At 31.8% G+C, this 24,073-nt stretch overlaps 1 protein-coding gene across 1 annotated transcript in view; it reads right to left on the bottom strand.

Annotated features, from left to right (window-relative positions):
- Positions 1–22,404: 22,404 nt before the first annotated feature.
- Positions 22,405–24,073, bottom strand: part of LOC110031158 (protein PIN-LIKES 6-like) — a gene marked incomplete at its 5' end in the record, with an annotated part of 29,938 nt that continues 28,269 nt past the window's right edge. Inside the window, one exon of the mRNA XM_020734234.1 lies at positions 22,405–22,685. Coding sequence (XP_020589893.1) covers positions 22,564–22,685 — 122 coding nt within the window. The remainder of the gene's footprint in view (positions 22,686–24,073) is intronic.

Genomic DNA, 24,073 nt, shown 5'->3' with positions numbered 1-24,073 from the left:
AGGCCAAATCAAGACGTAAATGAAGTGCATAGAATTAAATCATCACAACTTCTTCCAACATTAAAGATTAATACTCTCCACAACTTCCATCCAAAACTTTAATTACTTATCATTTTAAGGAGAAAGCAAAGAAAAATACTCAAAATCTATGGAGAAAATAAAACCACACTTTAGTTTAAAAGTAGAAATCATTATCAAACCAACAAGAAGTCTCGATTAAAACTAAAAGTAGTTTTAAAACAAAAGATAAAAATTTATCTCAAATCCTCCACCAAACTCTTGAAGTTATTTTGAATCTCTTCCCTTTTACAACACTCTTGACTCACAAAATAAAACTAAAAACAAAAAGGATAAAGTAAATTTGTGGTGCTTGAAAATCTCTCCAAAATTTTCTCTCAAAACTCTCCCTTTTTAGCACATTTAAGGATCTTCAAGCACACACAAAAGGTCTCAACTTCCTTATTTTTTAAATCTCCAAGAAGTGCCTTGGTAACTCTTTAAAATGTGTATACATTCGATTAACTCTCCAAAGGATGCCTCCTTTCACAACTCTTCTAACCATATTTTTGTTTCTAGTGGTCATAACCACCCTCTTTAACTAATAGGTACCTCTAATGTCCCTTCAAAATTTGGAAAAATGAAGTAAACTGTCACATAACTGCCTCTGGCGCTTAAGCACGCGGCCTCCGGGGCCTCTGGTGCTTAGGCGCAATCTTCTCTGTTTCACCCGCGCTTGGGCGCCAAACCACTTTAGGACAATTTTCATATTTTTGCTCCAAATTTGTACCTGAAAGAAGAACACACAAATACCTTTCATTAAAGCACAATATCTCAAAAATAATTATAAAAATGTGTCTAAAAATAATATATATTTTAGGTGTATTAAAATTCCTTAAACTTAAAATGTTACTTGTCCTAAAATGACACTTCAATCTTTAAAAACTAAATAAGCATGATATATATATGAGTTTCTTTAGGAGTTACTAAAATTTAGATTTAGAAATATAGTAATCCAATTTAGAAAAAATATTTAGTAAATGAGACCAATGAAAGTTTTAATGTTAAGAATTATGAAAATATGAGTTCCTATCTAATTCAGAAATATTGTAGATTTTCCAAATTTAGAATTTAGTCCTTTTATTATCTCCACTTAAAAATTTTTATTAAGAATAATTTTACTTACTATATTATATCCCTAAGCTTAAGAGTTTCTCAAGTCTCATACTTTAAAAAGATCAAATGTGGAACTAATTTTTGATTAGGCACTAATACTTTACTTTTTTTTTCTTTTTCTTTTTCTTTTTCTTTCTCTTTTTCTTTTTTGTTTCTCTCTCTTTTTTTTTCTTTTTTTATTTAGTTTCTCTCTCTTTTTTTTTCTTTTTTTATTTATTTTTCAAGCAAGGATTACTATATCTGAATAGGCCTTTAATGGTTTTTAATTCCACTTCTCCTTTTCTAAAGCAAAGTCCTGATATAAATCTTTTACTTGTAAATAATATTTTTGAAAATTATTTTTAATAAAAGAAATTTAAGTATTAAACATAAAAGTCTAAATTTCTAAATTTTTCAAAAATATAATTTTTCTTACTAAATATAGTTACACTATATTTAGCATTCTCCACACTAAAAATTTTTAACAGAAAGTTTTTCTTCATTACTCAAAATTTTAACTAAATTTTCTTACTCATTTCTATAGTCAAATTTTACTTCTCTAATATAACTTCATATACAAGATCATTTTTCTTTTCAAATCAAATTCACTTGTAGCACATTTGAGAACAAATAAAATTCAAGTTTTGAAAATATTTTTCATCCCCCCCCCCCCCCCCCCCCCCCCCCCAAACTTAAATTTTTAACAAGATTAAACAGTTGAGCATCATATATATATAAGTAGGAATGAAAATTGAAATAAATATAATAGCAAGAATTTTTAAACCCTAATGATACAAGTATAAAACTAAAAACAAGAGTAAAATTAATTTTTGATAGTAAAATTAATTTTTAAATTAATTTTTGATCAATTTTCTATCATTTTCATTTCAATTCAACATGTAGAGATTCAATAGACTTCTAAGTAGTGGGTACCTCCATTCCATAACTACTTAAAAATTTGCTTCTTACATCCAGCAGCAGCAAATGGCAACGTTATGTAGAAGCAACAGACGTTGCCATTCCATAACTACTTAAAAATCCTCCTCTCTAGCCAAATATAAAATGCTCCAAATACGACTTCATATTAACACTTGTAATTGGCTTTAGAGGCAACAATACTTCCTCTCAGCTATCATATCTCACTCCAACCTGCTCACACAAAGAAAAGATTATGGAAGCAAATCTCAAACCTGCAGTAGTAGCGACAGTGGTTGAATTGATGATAGTCTGATAGATCAAAGCTCTAATATTGATTAGTATGGCTTCCTAAATAAAATAGTCCAACGTTGCTCTCTCTCTGGTAACTTCACTAAGATGATTTGTCGGTAATAGACGAGCTAAAATAAAATAGTGCCACGCCTTCGAAGATGCATTTAACTTTGAGGTGGAAAAGTTGACTCTTCTCTCATTTGTAATTTTCCAGAGTTCTCTTCCAACAGTCAAATAGGAAATAATCTAGTCCAGTTCCGTCTCAGTAGGACTATAGTTCGTATAAAAACACAAAGTATTAGGTGGTAGATGGTAAAATATATTGATTACCTCCAGTGAAAAATGTACCAATTTTCCTCTAATCGTGACTCAATCATCTTCAGCCTCGGGTAAGTTTGCATATAACTCCCTAACTACAAAAATAATAGCCACAACAGAAAAATAACAGAATCATTCCCATTATCGGTGAACGATCAGGTCTTCTACGGATCCACCTGGATTTTTAAAAAAATCACTCCTGGATAATTTTTCGTGATTGCAGAGCATCACTATACCTATCTTGAGCTTTCGAACTCACAAACTTGCTCGAATCAAAGGGGCTTTTTCTTTTACTCCTCTTCATTCTTGGTTCCATTATACTAATTTCATAAAATTCCACAAAAAACTTTAAAAATCAAGTCTAATCTACTAAACTTAACTTCTATAAGTATAAACTACACTTTCTATACAATTTTCATAGATTTTTCCTCACTTTTCACCATGAATAGTGATTTTCGGGTTCTTCCAAATGTACTCAAAATACATGGTGAAAATTCAAAATTTTTACAATCCCACCAAGAAATCTCCACGAAATGGCTTACCCTATACTTCCAAATCGTGAACTCGAGAGGTTGAAGGTGACAGTGAGAGTAAAAATGGCAATTTTTTTGGGTTATTTATCACTTTTAACCGTTTGCGAACCAGTTTTCATGAACCGACACTTAAGCACAGATTAGTGGCTCTTAGACTCTTGCCTCTAGGGTTACATCGTGCATAAGCGCGAGAATATGGCGCTTAGGCGCCAGTGCATGATTTTTGATATTATTGAACTTATGTAAAATGCACTATAAGCCTAAGTATACCACCCATAAATGGTCTCATAACACTTGAATGATTATTTTTCTCTCCTTTATTTCTCCTCTCTCTCAAAATTCTCCAATATAACTAATTCGATTTGAGGATAAAAATAACACAAATTTTCACAAAAACAAACATATACATTCATTCACAAACTAGTACAAGTACATATAACTCTTACTTTTCACTCCAAATAGTCTCGGATGAGAAAATCTTCTAAGTTCAAGCACTAAACAAACTAACATAAACTTCAAAAATAGTATTTAACACTTAACACATTAAACAACGACTCCTTAAACAAATTAAACAACGACTCCTAACAAACAAACTTTAACACAGAACTTAATTTCATTCCTCATTTATTGGGACAAATTTCGGTCTTTCATTAGTCTCTCCTGGGGCATTCGGAATATAAAGTTGATAAAACGGACGGTGGTGACGAGCTCTGATACAATCTTCTTCAACCCATTTCTGCTTAAGATACATCTCCTTATTCTCTTCCTCTATATAACTAGTATGGCTAAATTGCATTTTCAATTTCCATCCAATATGCTCTAGAAGTGCATGAATCTCAATTACCTTTGTCTCAAGTAAAGCCATCCTAGCCTTAATTTTGTTGATATTTTCCGATATTTTTTCAATACTAATGGCTAAGAAATCGTTATACATCTCTTGTGCACTTTGACTAATGAATCTCTTCCTCATGGTCTCTTCCTTCTTCTTCAAATCCATCTCCCATTAAGACATCTTCTCAAAATCTCTCTTTTTCTTAGACTTTTACGGCTAAAAATGATCTGGGGTGAAATTCTTTCACAAAACCCTTCTATTTATAGGCATAAATCCCTCAAGTAACTTTTAGGAATGTCCTAGAACTGCCTTGGCATGTTTTAGTTGACTAATTGGCAGTTAAACCTTCTAGAATATGAATTTTACACATAGTTCTTAACTCCCACGCTTAAGCTCCGAATATTGGCACTTAAGCGCCAGTGCTCAATTATGCACTAGTTAACTTAACCTCCAAATTCTCATTTTAGCATGTCTAGATCACTAAATAAAGTTTTAAAATCAGTACTAACACATAATAAACTAAAAAATACTACCCCAAATTTTCTTAATCACACACAAACAACATTTAAAGAAAAACACACTGATAACTGTGAGTTTCCTCCCACAAAGCGCTTGGTTTAATGTCGTCAGCCTGACGTAACCAATGCTTATTCTGGTTGACCTAACATCATTCGATCATTAAATTTATGTTGAACCCCTACTAAATAAGGTTTCAGTCTATGAACATTCACTTTAAATACTTTCTCAGTTTTAGAATCTTTGATATCCACAACACAATAAGGATAAACTTTTATCACAACAAATGGGCCCAACCATCTGGACTTAAGTTTGCCTGGAAATAATCTTAACCTTGCATTATATAGTAAAACTTGTTGCCCTGGCTGAAAATTTTTAATAAGAATCCTTCGATCATTCCACATCTTCATCTTTTCTTTATAAATCTTAGCACTCTCGTAAGATTCATTCATCTTTTAAATTATAATTGAACTCTTTAATAGCCCAATATATTTTATGCTCAATTTCAACTGGTAAGTGACAAGCTTTTCCAAATATTAGCCTATATAGGGACATTTATATGGGAGTTCTATATGCAATACTATAAGCCCACAAAGTATAGTCAAGTTTGACTGAACAATCCATTTTTGTTGGATTCATAGATTTTTCCATAATTCTTTTAAATTCTTGAATGGATAATTCAACCAAACCACTTGTTTGAGGATAATAAGCAGTAGCAATTCTATGGTTTATATGATATTTTTTAATAATTTCTCTATTGTGACATTTCTGAAATGACTTCCCCCATCAGTTACGATAACTCTCGGCATCCCAAATCTACAAAATATGTTTGTTTTCAAAAACTTTGCAACCCTTTGAGCATCATATTGAGGTAAAGTAGCAGGTTCTATCCATTTGGATACATAGTTCACTACTAACAATATATACAAATTTCCAAAAGATGGTATAAATGGTCGTATGAAAAAGTTTTCTAAAGATGGTATAAATGGTCTCATGAAATCTAATCCCCAAACATCAAATATTTCAACTTCTAGCATATAATTGAGGAGCATCTCATTTCTTCTAGAAATATTGCCTACTCGTTGACATCTATCACAACTTTTAATATAAGCATTAACATCTCAAAAGATAGTAGGCCAATAGAATCCAGATTGTAAAATTTTGTATGGTGTTTTATCAACACCAAAATGTCCCCCAAAATCAGAATTATGATATTTTTGGATAATTTCATAAGTTTCTTCTAAAGGTACACATCTTCAAATAATCAGATCCCTTCCTTGTTTATATAAAAATGGGTCATCCCAAAAATAAGTCTTAGCTTCAGAAATAAATTTCCTCTTATGTTGGTATGTCATTCCATAGGGTATAATATTATTAATAAGAAAGTTCACAATGTTGGCATACCACGAAACACACCACTCATTAATATTGAACAGTTTTGCATCTGGAAAATGTTTATTAATTTCTTTTTGAAAAAAAGTGATTTTTCTAACTCAAGTATTGACAAATGACCAGCAATTTGATATTCAGTTCCCTTCCGATCTATTATTTCAAAGTCAAATTCTTGCAAAAGAAGAATCCATCTTATAAGTTTAGGTTTAGCATCCTTATTTTTCATTTTTCATTAAGTACTTAAGAATGATCTGTATGCACTATGCAATGAGTCCCAATTAAATATGATCTAAATTTATCAAAAACATATACTATTGTTAATAACTCTTTTTAGTTGTTGTATAATTAATTTGGGTTTCATTAAGAGTTTTACTAGCATAGTAAATTACTTTGAAAATTTATCATATCTTTGTCATAAAACAACTCCAATAGCATAATCACTAGCATCACACATCACTTCAAAAGGTTTTCCCCAATCTGGTGAAACTATAATTTGTGTGGTGACTATATTTTCTTTTAACAACTCAAAAGCTTTTAGGCACTCTTCATTAAAATTGAAAATTGCATCTTTCCCCAGTAAATGGCATAAAAGCTTAACAATTTTTTAAAAGTCTTTAATATATTGCCTGTAGAATTCAGCATGTCCAAAAAAACTCCTAATTTCCCTTACGTTTGTTGGAAAAGGTAAATTAGTGATAACTTGAATTTTAGCAGGATCTACTTCCATACCTTTTTCTGATATTTTATGTCCCAATACAATTCCTTCTGCTACCATGAATTGACATTTTTCCTAATTAAGGACTAAATTTGTTTCTTCACAGCACTTAAGAACTTTTGATAAATGTTCTAAACATGAGTTAAATGAAGTTTCAAAAACTGAAAAATCATCCATAAATACTTCAATCTCTTTTTTAATTAAACCACAAAAAATTGCCATCATACATCTTTAAAAAGTAGCAGGGGCATTACATAAACCAAAGGACATTCGTCTAAAATAAAATGTACCATACGGGCTGGTAAAAGTTGTTTTCTTTTGATCCTCAGGAGTTATTTGTATTTGGTGATAACTGGTATATCCATCCGGAAAATAGAAGTATTTATACCCAACTAGTCTATCCAGCATTTGATATAGAAAGGGTTATGGAAAATGATCTTATCTAGTGGAAAGATTTAATTTTCTATAATCAATGCATATTCCTGTAACTTGTCTAGTTAATATTAATTTATTATGTTTGTTCACAGTCACAGTTACTGCTCCTTTCTTAGGAATGCATTGGATTGAACTAACCCATACACTATCTGAAATAGGATAGATAATTCCAACATCTAACCACTATAAGATTTCTTTCTTAACAACTTCCTTCATTAAAAGATTCAATCTTCTTTGAGGATCAGCCCTGGGTTTGCACTTCTCTTCCATATGAATTATATGCATACAAATTTATATGCATACAAATTGAATATCAGCTATTGTCCATCCAAAGACTTTCTTAAAACTTTTTAAAATTTTCATCAATATTTCTTCTTCTTCCATCGTTAACTTTCATCAATATTTCTTCTTCTTCCATTTCTTCTTCTTCCATCGTTAACTTTGAGGATATTATAATTGGTAAAGTAGAGGAATCTCCTAAAAAATATATTTTAAGTGATCAAGAAGTAATTAATCACAAAGTAATTTCAACTCAAGTTCTGGAGGCTTTTCTACTGATGGAAAAAAATGATTATTTTTTTCTATGGTGTCCAAAATTTTAAAACTTTCTCGAACATAGTTTGAATCTTCTTTAAAAAGATCTTCATATTGATCTAATTCCTCTTGTTGCTCATGTTCCAAATCTTTTACTTCAAATTTTTCTTCATAATTAGTTTAAACTATATATTTTTTTATAGTAATTAAAGTTCAAATCTTTTTGATATTTTTGATATTTTGACAAAAAAGTAATAACTTCTAAAGATAACTTGAGTTTATGTAAAGAAAAGAACTGAATATGAAAATTTCTTTCTCCTTATCATGAATCAGTAATAAGTGTAGGAATTCTATTGTGTAAGTACACAAATTGTGTTGTGTCAAATAGGAGAAATAATATTCTTAACCTTACTAGAGATGCTATAAAGAACATTGGCTAATTTAAAGTTTGAACAGTCCTGAAGATAGCAGGGATGATATCAGTTCTCACTCTAGAGTTCCCTCGATTCCCTCCACCTGGGGCTAACATCTCGTATCAGAACCTAAAATAATAAACCAAGTTGGGGGCTTTAACCGCTTTAACCTATCACTTTAAAATCCTCTAAACTCTACACCTTCAAAGATAATTTCCCTATTTATTTGCACTAAATCATATGAATCACATTCTCATTCATACAACCTCATGTGATTCTTTCCAATTAATTGTTGACTGAGACAATATCAGCCCAGTTCTTACATGCTCTCACAAAAAATTTTAACATCTATATAGGCCAAATCAAGAACTAAATGAAGTGGATGGAATTAAATCATCACAACTTCTTCCAACATTAAAGATTAATACTCACCACAGCTTCCATCTAACATTTTAATTACTTATCATTTTAAGGAGAAAGATAAAGAAAAGTACGAAGAAAACAAAACCACACTTTAGTTTAAAAGTAGAAATCATTGTCAAACCAATAAGAAGTCTCGATTAAAACTAAAAGCAGTTTTAAAACAAAAGATAAAAACTTATCTCAAATCCTCTACCAAACTCTTGAAGTTCTTTTGAATCTCTTATCTTTTATAACACTCTTGACTCTCAAAATAAAACTAAAAACAAAAAAGGATAAAGTAAATTTGTGGTGCCTGAAATTCTCTCCAAATTTCTCTCAAAACTCCCCCCTTTTAACACTTTTCAGGACCTTCAAGCACACATAAAAAGTCTCAACCGACTTCTTTTATAAATATCCAAGAGGTTCCTTGGTAACTCTTCAAAATGTGTCTAAATTCAAAGAAATCTCTAAAAGATTCCTCCTTTCACAAGTTTTCTAACCATATTTTCGTTTCTAGTGGTCATAACCACCTACTTTAGCCAATATGTGCCTCAAAGGTCCCTTCAAAATTTGGCAAAATGAAGTAAGACATTACATAACTGCCTCTGGTGCTTAAGCGCGGGGCCTCTGGCACTTAAGCGTGACCTTCTCTATTTCACCGGCACTTAAACGCCGGATCTGGCGCTTAGACGCCAAAACACTTTAGCATAATTTTCACATTTTTACTCCAAATTTTAATTTTCACATTTTTTTTAGCATAATTTTCACATTTTTGCTCCAAATTTGATCATTTTTCACTCCTTTTAGCAATTTTCACCTTTTTACTTATACCTGAAAAAAAACACACAAATACCTTCTATTAAAGCAAAATATCTCAAAAATAGGTATAAAAATGTGTCTAAAAATACTATATATTTTAAGTGTATCAGTGACAGAATTTAATTTTCTATAATCTATGCAGATCCGTCATCCAGTGACTTGTCTTGTTGGTATTAATTCATTATTCTCATTTGTCACTACAGTCACTCTTTCTTTGTTGGAACACAGTGAATTGGACTCACCCAAGCACTGTCTGAAATAGGATATATGATTCCAGCATCTAACTATTTTAAAATCTCTTTCTTGACAACTTCTTCCTTGATAGGATTCAATCTCCTTTAAGGATCAGCTCTTGGTTCATGTTGATCTTTCAATAAAATTTTATGCATACAAATTGAAGGACTGATTCCTTTAATGTCAACTAATACTAATGTCCATCTAATGTCCATCCAAAGGCTTTCTTATATCTTCTCAAAGTTTCCAACAATTGTTGTTCTTGCTTATTAGTTAATTATGAGGATACTATACCATGTAATGTACATAAATCTCCTAAGAATGCATACTTTAAATGTGTAGGAAGTGTTTTTAGTTCTAGTTCAGGAGGTTTTTCAATAAATGAAATCAAATTCTTATTACTTTCTGAAGGATCTAACATTTCAATTTTCTCTTGAACATTATTCAAATCTTCATTACTCACTTCCATATATTCATCTTGAATATTATCCTCATCCTCATATTCCACATTTTTTTTTTCAAATTCCTTTTTGAATGTCTTCTTGAAATATTAAGGGCTTGAATATTCATTGATATCCATTCTAAAGCATTCAATCTCTTGATCTTTTGCAGGGTATCTCATTGATTTTGTAATATTAAGTAATATTTAATATTAAATGTAATCTCTTAATCACTAACTCTCATTGTTAGTTCTCATTTTTGCACATCTATCAAAGTTCTTCTAGTGGCAAGTAATGGTCTTCCTAAAATGATAGGAATTTCTTTATCTTGCTCCGTATCTAATATAATAAAATCCACGAGAAAGATAAATTTATCAACTTTTACCAAAAATTCTTCTATAACTCCTTTAGGATAGGTAATCGAACTATCAGCTAACTGAAGAGTTACAGTTGTAGGTGAAATATCTTCTAAACCCAACATTCTGAAAATTGATAAAGGCATAAGACTAACACTAAATCCTAAATCACATAAAGCTTTTCCAAAAAATCTTTTGCCAATAGTATAAGGAATAGTAAAACTACTAGGAACTTTGAGTTTTCAGGAAGTCTTTTCTGAATTATAGCACTACTCTCTTCACTGAGTGCAACAGTCTAATTATCTACAAACTTCATTTTCTTATTAATTATATCCTTTATGAAGTTCACATAGCTTGGCATTAGTTCCAAGTCTTCAATAAATAGAATGTTTATCGTTAATTTCCTCAATATTTCTAAAAACTTTAAAATTTTGTTATCTCCATTTTTCTGCTTCAATCTTTGAGGAAATGGAGGTGGTGGTCTTTCTACAGTGATTTTCATTTCTTTAATAGGACATTCTGACTAAAAATGAAAATCTTCACAGATTTTTCATTTTCCACCTCATCTTTTTCAACTTCAACTTCCACTTCTTTTTAAACTCTGGTCTCCAATTCTTTTCCACTTCTCAGTTGAATAGCCTTAATTTGCTCTTTGTTTTGATCTTTAGGATGATTTTACTAGGCAACATTCCTGGAGATCTATTGCTAAGTGCAGTAGCAATACATCCCAATTGATTTTCCATGTTTCTAATTGCAGTTCCTTGACTTTGTAATTGGCTTCCCATTTATAATATCAATTCTTCCATTGATAACTTTTTCTCCTTACTCTGCGAATTATTAAAACCTGGAGAGTAATATGATTTATAAGTTGAATTTTCTTGATTGTTGGGGTTTCCCAATAGGTTCACAGCGTTGTTTCCCCATTGCGGATTTGCAACATTAGAGTTATTGTTACTCCAACTAAAATTTGGACGATTCTTCTAACTAGGATTATAATAATTGGCATAAGGATTATTAGACTGATTATTTATTGCAATTAAGGTCTCATAAGAAGATTCAGATTCTATCATTTGTACCAAGGAGTTTTTCTGAAGAATAGGTGATGTCTGAGAATAATTCATTTCATATTGATCTATCTTCTTTGATATAACAGCTATTTGGGCAACTAACGTAGATATTGCATTAGAATCATGAATACTAGCTACTCTTTTTGGATTTACCCTTTCAGAGAGCCATTGAAAATTATTAGGAGCCTTAAAATCGATCACACAGGGAAGTTGGAAATGCTTATAAGTAAATTCTTAAGATTATAATGTAAACTACAATTTTAAACTATAAAAGTGAAGTACAAAATTTGAATCTAAAGTAAATGAGTGAATGCTAAATAAAATACAATTAAAAGACTAAGTTAATTAAATTAATTGTTAAACTTTTAAAAGTAAAATTTATAAAAACTAAATAAAGTTTTTGCGGTGAAAAGTTCAAATTTATGAAAGCATCATTCTCCTTTACAATGAGTAATGGATTGTGAAGAAATTAAAATCATTTGAAAATATATAAAATTATTTTGTGCCAAATAGGAGCAATCATATTCTTTACCCTCTTCTGAATGCATAAATAACATTGACTAATCTGTAGTTTGGTCCCTAATTTCGCGGTTAGGCTGAGAGGATAACAGCTGCCACACCAGAGCTCCCATTACTCACTCATCTGTGGGCCAAAAATCTTGTATTAGTTTCCAATCAACTTGATCAAATTGGGGATTTTAATCTATCACCTTAAAATCTCCAATTATGTATCTAACAAAATATATTTCCCTATTTATTTGCACTCAATCCCATGAATGACATCCTCTTCTATGGAATCAAATGTGATTCTCCCTAGGTTGTAAAAATCATAGCCCTTTCGGAACATATATTTCTCAACAAATTTTAATATTTTAATTGGTCAAATCAAAAAGTAAATGAAGATCGCAGTTCAAATCATCGCAAATTATTGTCATTTAAAACTGTATAAAACAAAATCAAATCTTCACAAAATTATATCTCAAAGTAAGGATAAGGATAAAGAAGACTACTTAGAATTCATGAGAAGGATATGAAAAAACACGGATTTCATATATAAAAATAAGTTTACAAAACAAAGAAATAAAAGAACACAACTTATCTCACAATCCTTCCCAAGCAAATCCCTAGAAGTTCTCTTTAAGCACTTTCCCTCTTTACAAGTATTCTTAATTCTCTCTTAGAAGTGTAATGAAGAAGAAAAATCTCTCACCTTCCCTCTCCTCTTACAATCATTAAAGAAAATCTCCAAGCCCTTGACTTTCTCTCCCTCTATCTCACGCCACTCTCTTTCTTCAAACTCCTCTTACCGCCCCCCTTCAAAAGTCCCCTTCAAGCCCTAGACTTTCCTCTCTTTTATTAGAGGTTGCCTCCATCAAAAAAGAATTTAAAATTTCCTCTAAAACTCTATCCAAAAGTCAACCCTTTTGAATTAAAAAAACATGTCTATTGATTCAAGAGACATATCCCTTCATAAAAGAACATTCCAAAGTATTCCAATCCCTTCATAAAAGAACATTCCAAAGTGTCTAGATGCATTGAATCACTCCATGGGGTGTTTAAAACAAGTTTCCCTTCCAAAATTTGGGCAAAATTCACCCAAACTGCCTTAATCCGCAAAAAGTCATCTCTAGCACTTCAAGCGCCAACCTTCTTAAGACCACAAAGTTCTGGGTTTTAGTGCTTTAGCCGCCAAATCTAGCACTTATGGCACCAATTCTTTGTCAAATGGTGCTTCAGACACAAATTCTGACGCTTCTGGTGCCAGCTCTCTGTCAAATGGCACTTCAGGTGTCAGTTCTGGCGCTTCAAGCACCAAAATTCTAAAATTTACTGTTTTGGCTCCAAATTTTATTTTTTGCTACTTTTGGTCCAAATGTCTAAAATTAATATATCTGCAACAAAGACATGAAAATACTCTTCTTTAAAGTGAAATATCACAAAAATAAGCATAAAATCTATACTTAAAACAACATATTATTTTGGTGTATCATACCCTTCTTTAAAGTGCAATATCACCAAAAATAATCATAATAGCACATCCTCGGATGAAGTTCGTTCGTTAAAGGAATAGCCTGGGCTAACCTTTACCGATGAAGACTTGCTACTTGGCACTACCAACCACAATCGACTGCTCTACACTTCCGTTAACATCAACAGATTTGTGCTCTCCAGAGTTTTGGTAGATCCAAGGGCGTCACTCAACTTATGAGTCTATGGACGTTAGCGTATTTGGATATTGATGCATAAGAGATTACCGCCAATAAGATGATGCTAAGAGGATTCAATAATAAGGAAGATAGAGCACTTGGGTTAATTACACTACTCATGAAGGTTGGTGAGCTAGTAAGAACCGCTAAGTTTCATATCATCGACACAGAGACCTCTTTCAACGCTTTGTTGGGTTGACCATGGATTCATGAGCATAATATGGTCTCGTCATTGCTACCAGCTCATTAAGTATTACAAGGAAGGACAAGAATACTACATTAAGGGAGACCTACAACCTTTCTCGATACATAAAGTAGGCATCCATGAAGACGTCGCCTACTACACTCCTCCAAAGAAGACCCTCTTTTCCAGAGATATTGAGCTAAATAAGATTGAAGATTCAAAAGGATCACAGTAAAGAGATCATTTGACTCCAATTCAATGATCTTCCACCACTCATTTGCATCAAGTTGGTGGAGGTTCTCTTAGCTCACACATCCGAGATCAAGGCTAGGGATGTGGGTGAGGAAGAACCAACACGATTGTTGAACATACAAAGCCAACCATCAACATCGACGTGGAAGGAAGCTCTGAAGAAGATAAATCCGATGAAGATACAATGACGATAAACTAGAAGAAGTCACAGTTTGAGATCTCCTTGGAGGATATAGAGAAGAGTGAATACGAGTCGATGTATGATCGAATCAATCACTACATGCAATCCATGACCTTAACTCTGATTCACTCCCATTAGGTCGAGATTCTAGAGGTCAAGGAAGTCCGAGGTGTTGGTTTGAAATTGATCAAATTTGACCGTGCTTCTCCTCCTTCTAGTTCTAAAGCTCATGTAAACTTAGAAGAATATGATGCTAATGAATTAAAGGAATTATCATTTGGATACTTTTCTCCGTGTGTACAAAAAATTAATTCAACAAGGTTATGTGCCAAAATAAATGTCGAAGGATAAACTACAACTCTTTGAGAAGTTATGGAACGTTAAAGGTTGAACTCTCAACTCAAAAGAGGGTCTCAGATTTGGTACGATAAGACCAGTCGACTATTCGAAATTTTGCATGGTTATTACTAGCATATTGGAAGAGGATTACCTCAAACTTGAAGATGATTTTAGAGACTCTCCGATAGACGATGCTCCACCAAAGTTTGAAGAGGAAATCAAAACAACAGTCAACGAACTGAAGGAATTTAATCTTAAGACTGAGGAGAATCCCTGACATACCTTCATGAGTTCTCTACTCAGAAAAGAGGAATCTACGTATCTGACCAATTTACTGTTAGAATTCAAGGATTGCTTCACTTGGAGCTATGATGAAATGTCAGGATTATCTTCGGAAGCTGCAGTTCACATGCTTAGAGTGGACAAGAGTATGACCCCAGTGAAACAAGCTCCCATAAGTATGCACCTTGAAATAGAACAATAAGTCATCACTGAGGTGAAGAAATTAATAGACGCTAAATTTATGCAAGAAGAACAGTACCCCAAATGGTTAGCCAATGTTTTGACGGTTAAGAAGAATAATAGACAAATTCAGGTATGTGTCGACTTTAGGGACTTAAACAAAGCATGTTCAAAGGATGAGTTTCCGCTACCGATACCAGAGTTAATGGTGGACATCGCGCCCACACACTAGATTTTCTCCTTTATGGATGGATCGTCAGGATACAATTAGATTAAGATGTCTACAGAAGACACAACACTTACAGCCTTCAGAACGCTGATTGGAATCTTCTGCTACACAGTAATTTCGTTTGGGTTGAAGAATGCCAGAGAAACTTACCAGTGAGCTATGACGAAGATTTTTTATGACCTCATCCACAACCAGGTATAGTGCTACGTGGACAACTTTGTCATCAAAATCAAGCAACGAGTGGACCATTTGTATGATTTGAGGATTGTCGTTGAATGATTACGACATTGCAATCTTAAGATGATTCCCTTAAAGTGCACCTTCTGTGTTAGCTCCAGGAAATTTCTAGGATTCGTTGTCTGTCATCGGGGAATCAAGATCGACCCAAAGAAGATTAAAGCTATCATAGAAATGCCACCTCCCAGAGCCTTGAAGCAACTACGATCCTTCCAAGATTAATTGACATACCTAAGTCACTTTATATCTAATATGTTAGGAAGGTGACAACCCTTTTAAAATTTACTCTAAAAGAATGCTTAATTTTTTTGGGGAGAGCCGTGCGAGTGCGCTTTTGAGGAGATAAATAAATACTTAATGACACCTCTTGTATTGGCAACCCCTATCCTGAGAAAACCTTTGATACTTTATATCATGGCCGTAGATGACTCTCATGAAGCCCTGTTAGCTTAGGCCAATGACGAGGGTAAGGAAAACACACTCTACTACTTGAGTCGACATCTAATAATGGTGGAGGTAAAGTATCCTCCTATTTAGAAGCATTGTTTGACTTTGATTTTTGCCGCCCAGAAGCTTAGGCATTACATGATTTCTCATAAGTTTAGCATTGTTTTGAAAGCTAATCCGTTGCAAAATTTTATGACAAGCCCTACGCTTTCTGGAAGGTTAGCAAGATGGTCGATGATCTTATTATAATTTAATATAACCTTCATGATACTTTGCGCTATCAAAGGACAGATTTTGACAGATTTTCTTGCATCACACCCACCGCTAGCTTGATCCCCTCTCAATGACAACTTACCTGATGAAAATATACTATAAGTGGAACAGTCTAGTGCTCAACGTTGGGAGATGTGCTATGATGGAGCTTCGTCAGCTAGAAAAGATAAAGAATCACAAACAGTAATACCAGAAAAAGCGAGGATTGGCCTAATTTTCATCACACCAGATCATGCAATGTTTAGATTCTCTTACCACTTGACAGAGGCATGTACCAACAATGAAGCAGAATATGAAGCTTTGGTAACTGGATTGAAATTAACAATATTAATGGACATTGACATATATGGCAACTTAAAACTTGTAATTCAGCAAGTTGTCAGACAGTACAAGATTTTCAAGCTAAGACTAGTAGAATATCATCACTACACAATGAAGTTATTAGAGAAGATTCCCAGTGTAACACTCTACAAAATTCTTCAAGGAGAGAATGCTCATGTAGACTCTTTAGCCAAGATTGCTAAAGAGTTGGCATGTCTGCCGAAGAATTCTACTGATATTACGGTACAGGGACGTCAAGTTCTGTCACAGATCAACCACGACAATCTACACAAGCTTGGAAAGGAAGAGATAGCAGCTACAGTAACTGATGATGTCGAAGATTGACACAAGCCTTTAATAGAATATTTGCAAACAGGAAAGCTACCAAATGACAAGTCACTATCACATCACATAACGAAAAGAGCTCTTTCATTTGCTTTGATAGACAATGTCCTCTATAGAATATCCTTCAATCAGATGTGGTTGAGATGTTTAAGCTGAACAAAAGCGCATAATATTGTCAAAGAGGTACATGTCAGATTGTGTGGTGTTCACCAGTCAGGGCCGACAATAAAGATGAAGATTAAGAGACTCAGATAATATTGACCGACAATGACGATAGATTGTATGGAAAAAACTAAGAAATATCATCAGTGTCAAGTACATAAAGTGGTCTTGCACCAAGATGCGGGACTATTCTGTGAGTTATAAATGTTTTTGAACACCACAACACACAAGACAGCTATGCTAAAAAATTTGCATATCAATCACAATAAAATTTCCTTCAGTATAATAAGTTTTCTCTTTTAAAAAATTTAAAGCTGTCACTCTTAGTGAATTAAGGTGTATTTTCAATTTCAAATCATCACTAGGTTGCAAACGCAAGTATATGTATCGTTTAAGTAATAAAAGACTATAATGGAGTCTTAAGTATCAATCTCATAGGGAGGTGAAAATTTGTTAGTAAAATCATGAAAAAGCAAAATATTTAAACTATAGAAAACTTAAGTAAGAAAACATGTCAGAATTTGTTTAATGTCACTAAAGAAACTACTTTTTAACACTAATCTCTAAACTTCAAAGTTAAATTTACTAAAATTAAACTAGGTTTTGTGACGAAGAGTTCAAATTGAAGAAAACATCATCCCCATTACAACGAGATTGTAGTTAGTGAATTATCAAATTGAAGCAAAATTGTATTGTGTCAAATAGAAGCAATTATATTTTTTATCATTTTTACAAGCGAAAAAGAACATTGACTAATTCATTGTTTAGTCCCTAAATATGTGGTTAGGCTGGGAAGATACTGGCTCTCACTCCAGAGTTCTTATGTTCCTCTCGCCAGAGGCTAACACCTCGCTTTAGTTTCCAAAATCCTGGAGAAAATTGGTGATTTTAGTCTGTCACTCTAAAATTTCCAAGTCTACGCCCATCAATGAATATTTTCCTATTTATTTGCAATTAACCCCATAACCTGCATTCTCATCCATGAAATCGAATGTGATTCTTACTTTGTTTAATAAAGCATAGCCCTCTTGGATTGTATGTTTCACAACAAATTTTAACAATTCAATTGACCAGATCGAAAAGTAAATGAAGTTCGATGTTTGAATCATCACAAATATGAAATTAAAATTACACAACAATCTTGATTCTTCACATGACCATTTCTTTTTGTAGAGAGAAGGACAAAGAATTCTACTCAGAATTCATGAGAAAGATACAACAAAATATGAATTTTATATATTATAATAAGTTTACAAAACAAGAAAGAAGAGTAAAACAACTTAACTTGATCTCTTTCCTAAGCAAATCCCTTGAAGTTCCTTTAAATCTCTTTCTCTCTTTACAATAACACTTAAATCTCTCTTAGAAATGTAAGGAAGAAGAAATCTCTCGCTTTCCCTCTCCTCTTACAACTCTGTCACACTCTCACACCTTCACACACAATTTTTGATACTCACGCCACCCCCAATTCTGACGTAGAAACACCCTTTTATAATGTAGGGATGAATTTCCCGAGAGTCTCCATAAGCACCTCTTCAATATCAGTCCAAATTCAATGCATTTGTAAAAATAACCGTCTCTGGCGCCTAGTCACCGAAATCTGGAGCCTAGGCCCCTTCTTCTCTGTATTTTGGCGCCTAGGCGCTAGTTCTGACACGTAGGTGCCAGTTCAATTTTTTGAAAACACTATTTCTAACTTCAAATTTCGCTCTTTTTGCATCTTTTAAGCTCTAAATGCTTAGACTTAATATACCCGCAATAAAACATAAAAATATGTTTTTTTAAAGTGCAATATCACCAAATATAAGCCTTAAATATATATGTAAATTTTTTTTTTTTGGGTATCAAAATCCCTCAAACTTAACTGTTACTTGTCCTCAAGTAACACTTTTACTACATAAAAAATTTATCTTTAATCATTTTTTTCTCATTTTAAACATATTTAAAATTTAATTTTGAAAGTAACATTTCAATTACGCTTTTAGATAATTAATTTGGTTTCTTATGATTTAGTAGCGCTTTGTAATTTTATAAAAATTTAATGATAAATAAATTTTAAATTTTAGCAGAATGCATGAAGTTTTACATGTTTTGTACTCAATACATGCTAAAAAAATTTTGGTTTTTGAAGTCTTCCATATGACTATATGATTTGCATGTTATAATTTAACTAGAAAAGTTAAATTAAAATTTATTTACACTATCCTAATGAGGATGTTCAAATCATTTTTTAATCTTATTTTAATATTGCAAAAAATTTTAAATAATATTTAAACATACTTTGCACAAAAATTGAACAAGCTTCAAGCAATGTCCAAATGAAATTTTGTCCATGTTTAAGAAATATTTGAATAAGGTTCTAATAAAGTTTGAACATGATTGAAAGTTGAAACAAAGTTCAAGCAATATTCGAATAAGGTTTAAAGAAAATTCAAACAAAATTTATGGAGTCAAATATGACCCAAACTTTAATTAAATATAACTTAAACTTAATTAAAAAATGTTTAATAATGATTCTAACAAAGAAAGTTTGAAACATGGCTTTAGTATGGTTCAACACGATTTGAATATGCTTTGATTATGATTTAAAGATGGTTGAAGCATATTTCAAATATAATTTGAGTATGTTTTAAATATAATATAATTATAGTTAAACTTATTTTATTTTAATCTAACAACATTATATTAAATTGACTCATTTGAGTTGTTCTATTACAAATAAATGTAAATTTTAATTATACTTGTAAGAGGTATTAAATTGCTTAGTCACATGTAGAGTTAGATGATGAAAATACATAGACACTTTAAGGTTAAAGATCTCACCATGAAAACTAAGAGTTTTCCTTTAAATAAATCTATGTATCTCATAAATTATATTTCTCTAAAACCTTAATTCATTAGTAATAACTTAAAATCATTAATAATAATGAATATGAATGATACATATTGAGAGTAATGAGAGGGATAATATATGAAACCTAGAACTATAATTCTTGTCTGCATGGAACATATTGAGAGTAATGAGAGGGATAATATATGAAAACTAAATTTATTTCATCTTGTAGATGGCATCTTTCTCAACCATAATAAACATAATGTAATTTTTACTAAAATGTTTTGACTTAATTGGGGATGACAAAGTATTTTTTGAGTACTCATGAGACTAGTTTTAATGGGAGAGGACACTGAAAATGTTATTAAATAACATGATGCGATACATTCATAATATTTCTAGATAATAAAATGAGAAACATATAAATTTGACAATGACAATGACATGAGTTTCTAATGACAGAATATGTGTGTGCGTGCGCAGCAGTCAGCTCATAATAAAAATGACTCCTCCAAGTGACTTGACAAAGCTCAAATGTTTTTCCATCGAAGAGAAAAATCTTAAAATCTTCAGCCAAAACTAAACTTAATATATTTTTCCGTAGACTAAATAAAATGCATTAGATGATATGTAAAACCTCACTATCTCCAAATTATGACATTATGTCCTAAATTATCTTGCATTCCCATGCAAAACTCAGAAGCAACGAGTTTATTTTGCTAATATTTTCTTAGACAGCTTAAGATGTATGGCATAATTGATGATAGACATTATTTTAATCTAAAGCTCATTCAAAACAGGGGTACCAACAAAGATGAGACCCATATTTAAAAGTAAATAAATTAGAGCTATAGTTAGCATCTGAAATAAGAGTTACATTAATAAGAATGAATAATTCATATAATACTATGACAAATTCAAAAATTTAATAAAATAAATAACTAACAAATATTTAATTATTAACATAGATAAGAAACTAATATCAATAACAAATATTTTTATGAGAAACTAACTAAACTTCTTTTATCCTGCCAAACCTTTCCTCAACTAATTTCCAAAGGGAAAACTTACATACCACAATTCTCATGTATTTATATATATAACACCTAAACTTTCACATTTACATTTATAACACATTAGTGTGATAAACCTAACTTGAAAATGTGTATTTCACTATAAAAAAAATAGGCGACGGTGGTATTTTGATATGATATTAAAGATTAATTGCTATGCATGTAAATATGAAAGGTATAAATGCATCAGAATTGTTTGGTGTGCATGTAAATATACCCCTTTTCCAAAACATATTAAGCAGCTTCTGTTATTCAGGCAAAAGCAAGCAACAAAATGTGAAGCAAAACCCCAACATGCTACCCATCAAATCTCAACATCATTTTGAGCTTAACTCAAAACTCATGATGACAGCCAAGAAAGTATAGATTAAATAAACCTTAAATAAGCATTTAGTTGCTCATTTGACACCCCAACCCTTGACAAAAGAAAAGAAAAAAAATAAGTAAAAGCATCATAAGCACTAGATAATGGCAGTATAAAGAAACCATCCATGAGAAGTTAGTACAAAAACATGATACAAAAACAGAAGGGAACTGAGAATTATATGGTAGGACCTAAAATGGCTTAAAATTAGCTATCATAGATGTATATTCTGTTGTATTTATAGCTTTTATTATAATTAAGATAACTGTCTTTTAACTTTATTTACTTGTATGCCCTATTCTTCTATAAAAGGGACTTGAAAACTTATGAAGGGTTGTATAGTGAGAAGTGTGAAAATTATAACCCCAAGCTGATTTTTTGTTTCTCACATCCAGTACTAGTGAAATCTCCAACCTGTGAACGTAAGCGAATCAACTTAATGTCAAACCAAGTAAATCTATTTTGTTTTATTGCTATTGTAAATTTCTATACTTCCGCAATGTTTTCGCATAATATATTATGCTCCAGGTCAGCACTTAAATACAGTTGAATCGGGGCAGTTAGACAGAAAGCAATACAAATTCTCTGAGCAGTATAGTCCATAAATTCCAAATCTTTCTGCAGAGTAATTCAAACCAACAAATGAAAATACAGCACACAATTCTTATGTATTCATATATCTAACACCCACTTTTAACATCTACATTCATTGCACTCGAAATTTTAATATCTGATCAAAATTATCATTATCACTTACTTTTTAAAAGTGAAATACACATTTTCATGCATAGGTTTATTACATCAAAACGTTACAAAGGTAAATATAATACTTCAGATGTTAGAAATGTAAATACTAAGAATTCTGTGGTATGTATGCAAAAGTCCCAAAAAACTTATGTAAGACTATCCTGATAGAAATTTAATTAGAGTAAAACAAATTTATCATTCATATTCTTAATTCTACAGGCCACATCATTCTTCAATGAAACAAAACTAATAATCAATACAATTCAATTTAAGACATACAATCAAACTATTAGAAGTTACTACTAAACTCTCAGACATTTATAAGCACAATACAGCTAAATTATTTGTCTGAAGATTTAATTATACTATCTACTAGTTTGGTTATATTAATGGATAGCTAATGATGCATGAAATCAAGAACACCTGTGGTAAAATTTACCCAATCCTGAGGTAAAACGAGCATCAGAATATCCTGATTTTTTTTCTTCAGAACAAAATGAGCTGCGTGAGAATTTTATATTACATAGGCTATACCAAAATCTAAAATAATATGGCTAGATATAGAACAATCCATCCAGCCATGGAGAAAACAGCAAATATGTGAACCCAGAACAGAACAGCTGCAGCCTCTTTCCCGCATCCTCGCAGGTTCGCAACAGCACCTGCAAGTTAGTAATAGATCTATTGGATACCATAAAAAAGATTTACATATATTTACCAAACACCGACACTTTAATTTTACATACATGCCAGCTTATCTAGGCATGAAAAGGTTTATTTCATTTTTTTTTAAGTTAGAATAGTTGTATTTTTTGTGAAATAAATGTAAGAACAAGAATTGGGCGGTATAAATGTAAAAATCAAAGTTTAGGTATTGGATATGTAAATACATAAGAATTGGGGGGTATGCACCTAAATGCCCTTAGTAGTTCGTTTAACTTGAATAGCAATATGGTGAAAATATGATCAGAAGTGTGTGGTGAAAATATGATTAAAAGTGTGTACAATAAGAAGACACCAACATGGAAATATACTTTTGCAAACCATCTTCAGTTTAAAGTTTGGGAGTAAAAACTATGGAAACTTATGTAGAAAATATATGCTATGTATATGACAGCTTTAATAAATAAGAAATCAGGCTTATGTGGCAAAGAAATATAAATTAAATAATAAATAGTGTTTCCAACAAGCGTTCCAGAATTAAAATTTTTATTTAAATTATATAACTTCTAAAGTCAATATAATAGCCATTTAAAAAAAGGGAACAAATTACAAATTTGTATTGGCTGGATTGAAGTGAAATTTTCAAATATAAACATCATTTTAACCAAAATCTGTTATTGAATCTTGATATATCAAATTAAGGAATTAAAAAAGATCATTTTGAAAAGTTTTGCTTTGGGGAATAAAATATAAGTATCCTAGATAATCCATACGTATCCAAGAAGTATAATTTGCAAATTTGCTAAATTAAGCCTGTAAACAATAATCAATAAAACATGCAATTTGAACCTAAATGTTAAAATTCTCAGTAGAATTGCGGGAGATTTAATGGCTGCAAATAGGGCTGTGAATCTAGCTCGTAGATCGTTAATTGATTCAAATTTTGGCTCGGATCGAAATAAACAAGCCGAGCTATGAGCTGAAATCTTGGATAAAATTTTTTTCTAGCCGATTTTGAGCCATACATGAATCGGCTCGAGCTGACTCGAGAACGGCTCGTAGTATTTTTTATTTATAAAAAATTATATATGTAATGCTATGTAAAAGTGAATATAACGAGTCACGAGCCAATTTCAAGCCAATTTCAACCTGAAACGGATCCAAATAACTCAATTTGAGCCAATTAGTTTCAATTTTGAGAAGGATCGAGCCGATTCCGAGCTGAAACATATCCAAATAACTCAATTAGAGCCCAACTTGTTTGGATTTCAGGCCGGATCGAGCCTGATTCAATGTCGAGTCCGCTCAGCTCAAAATCGAATATAATGAGCCATGAGCCAATTTTGAGAAAGTAAATCTATTTAAGCTAGTCTCGAGCCAACACCAA

Source organism: Phalaenopsis equestris, unplaced genomic scaffold (assembly GCF_001263595.1).
Source record: "Phalaenopsis equestris unplaced genomic scaffold, ASM126359v1 Scaffold000779, whole genome shotgun sequence".
Taxonomy (NCBI): domain Eukaryota; kingdom Viridiplantae; phylum Streptophyta; class Magnoliopsida; order Asparagales; family Orchidaceae; genus Phalaenopsis; species Phalaenopsis equestris.
This window is presented reverse-complemented; position numbering and strand designations above follow the sequence as displayed.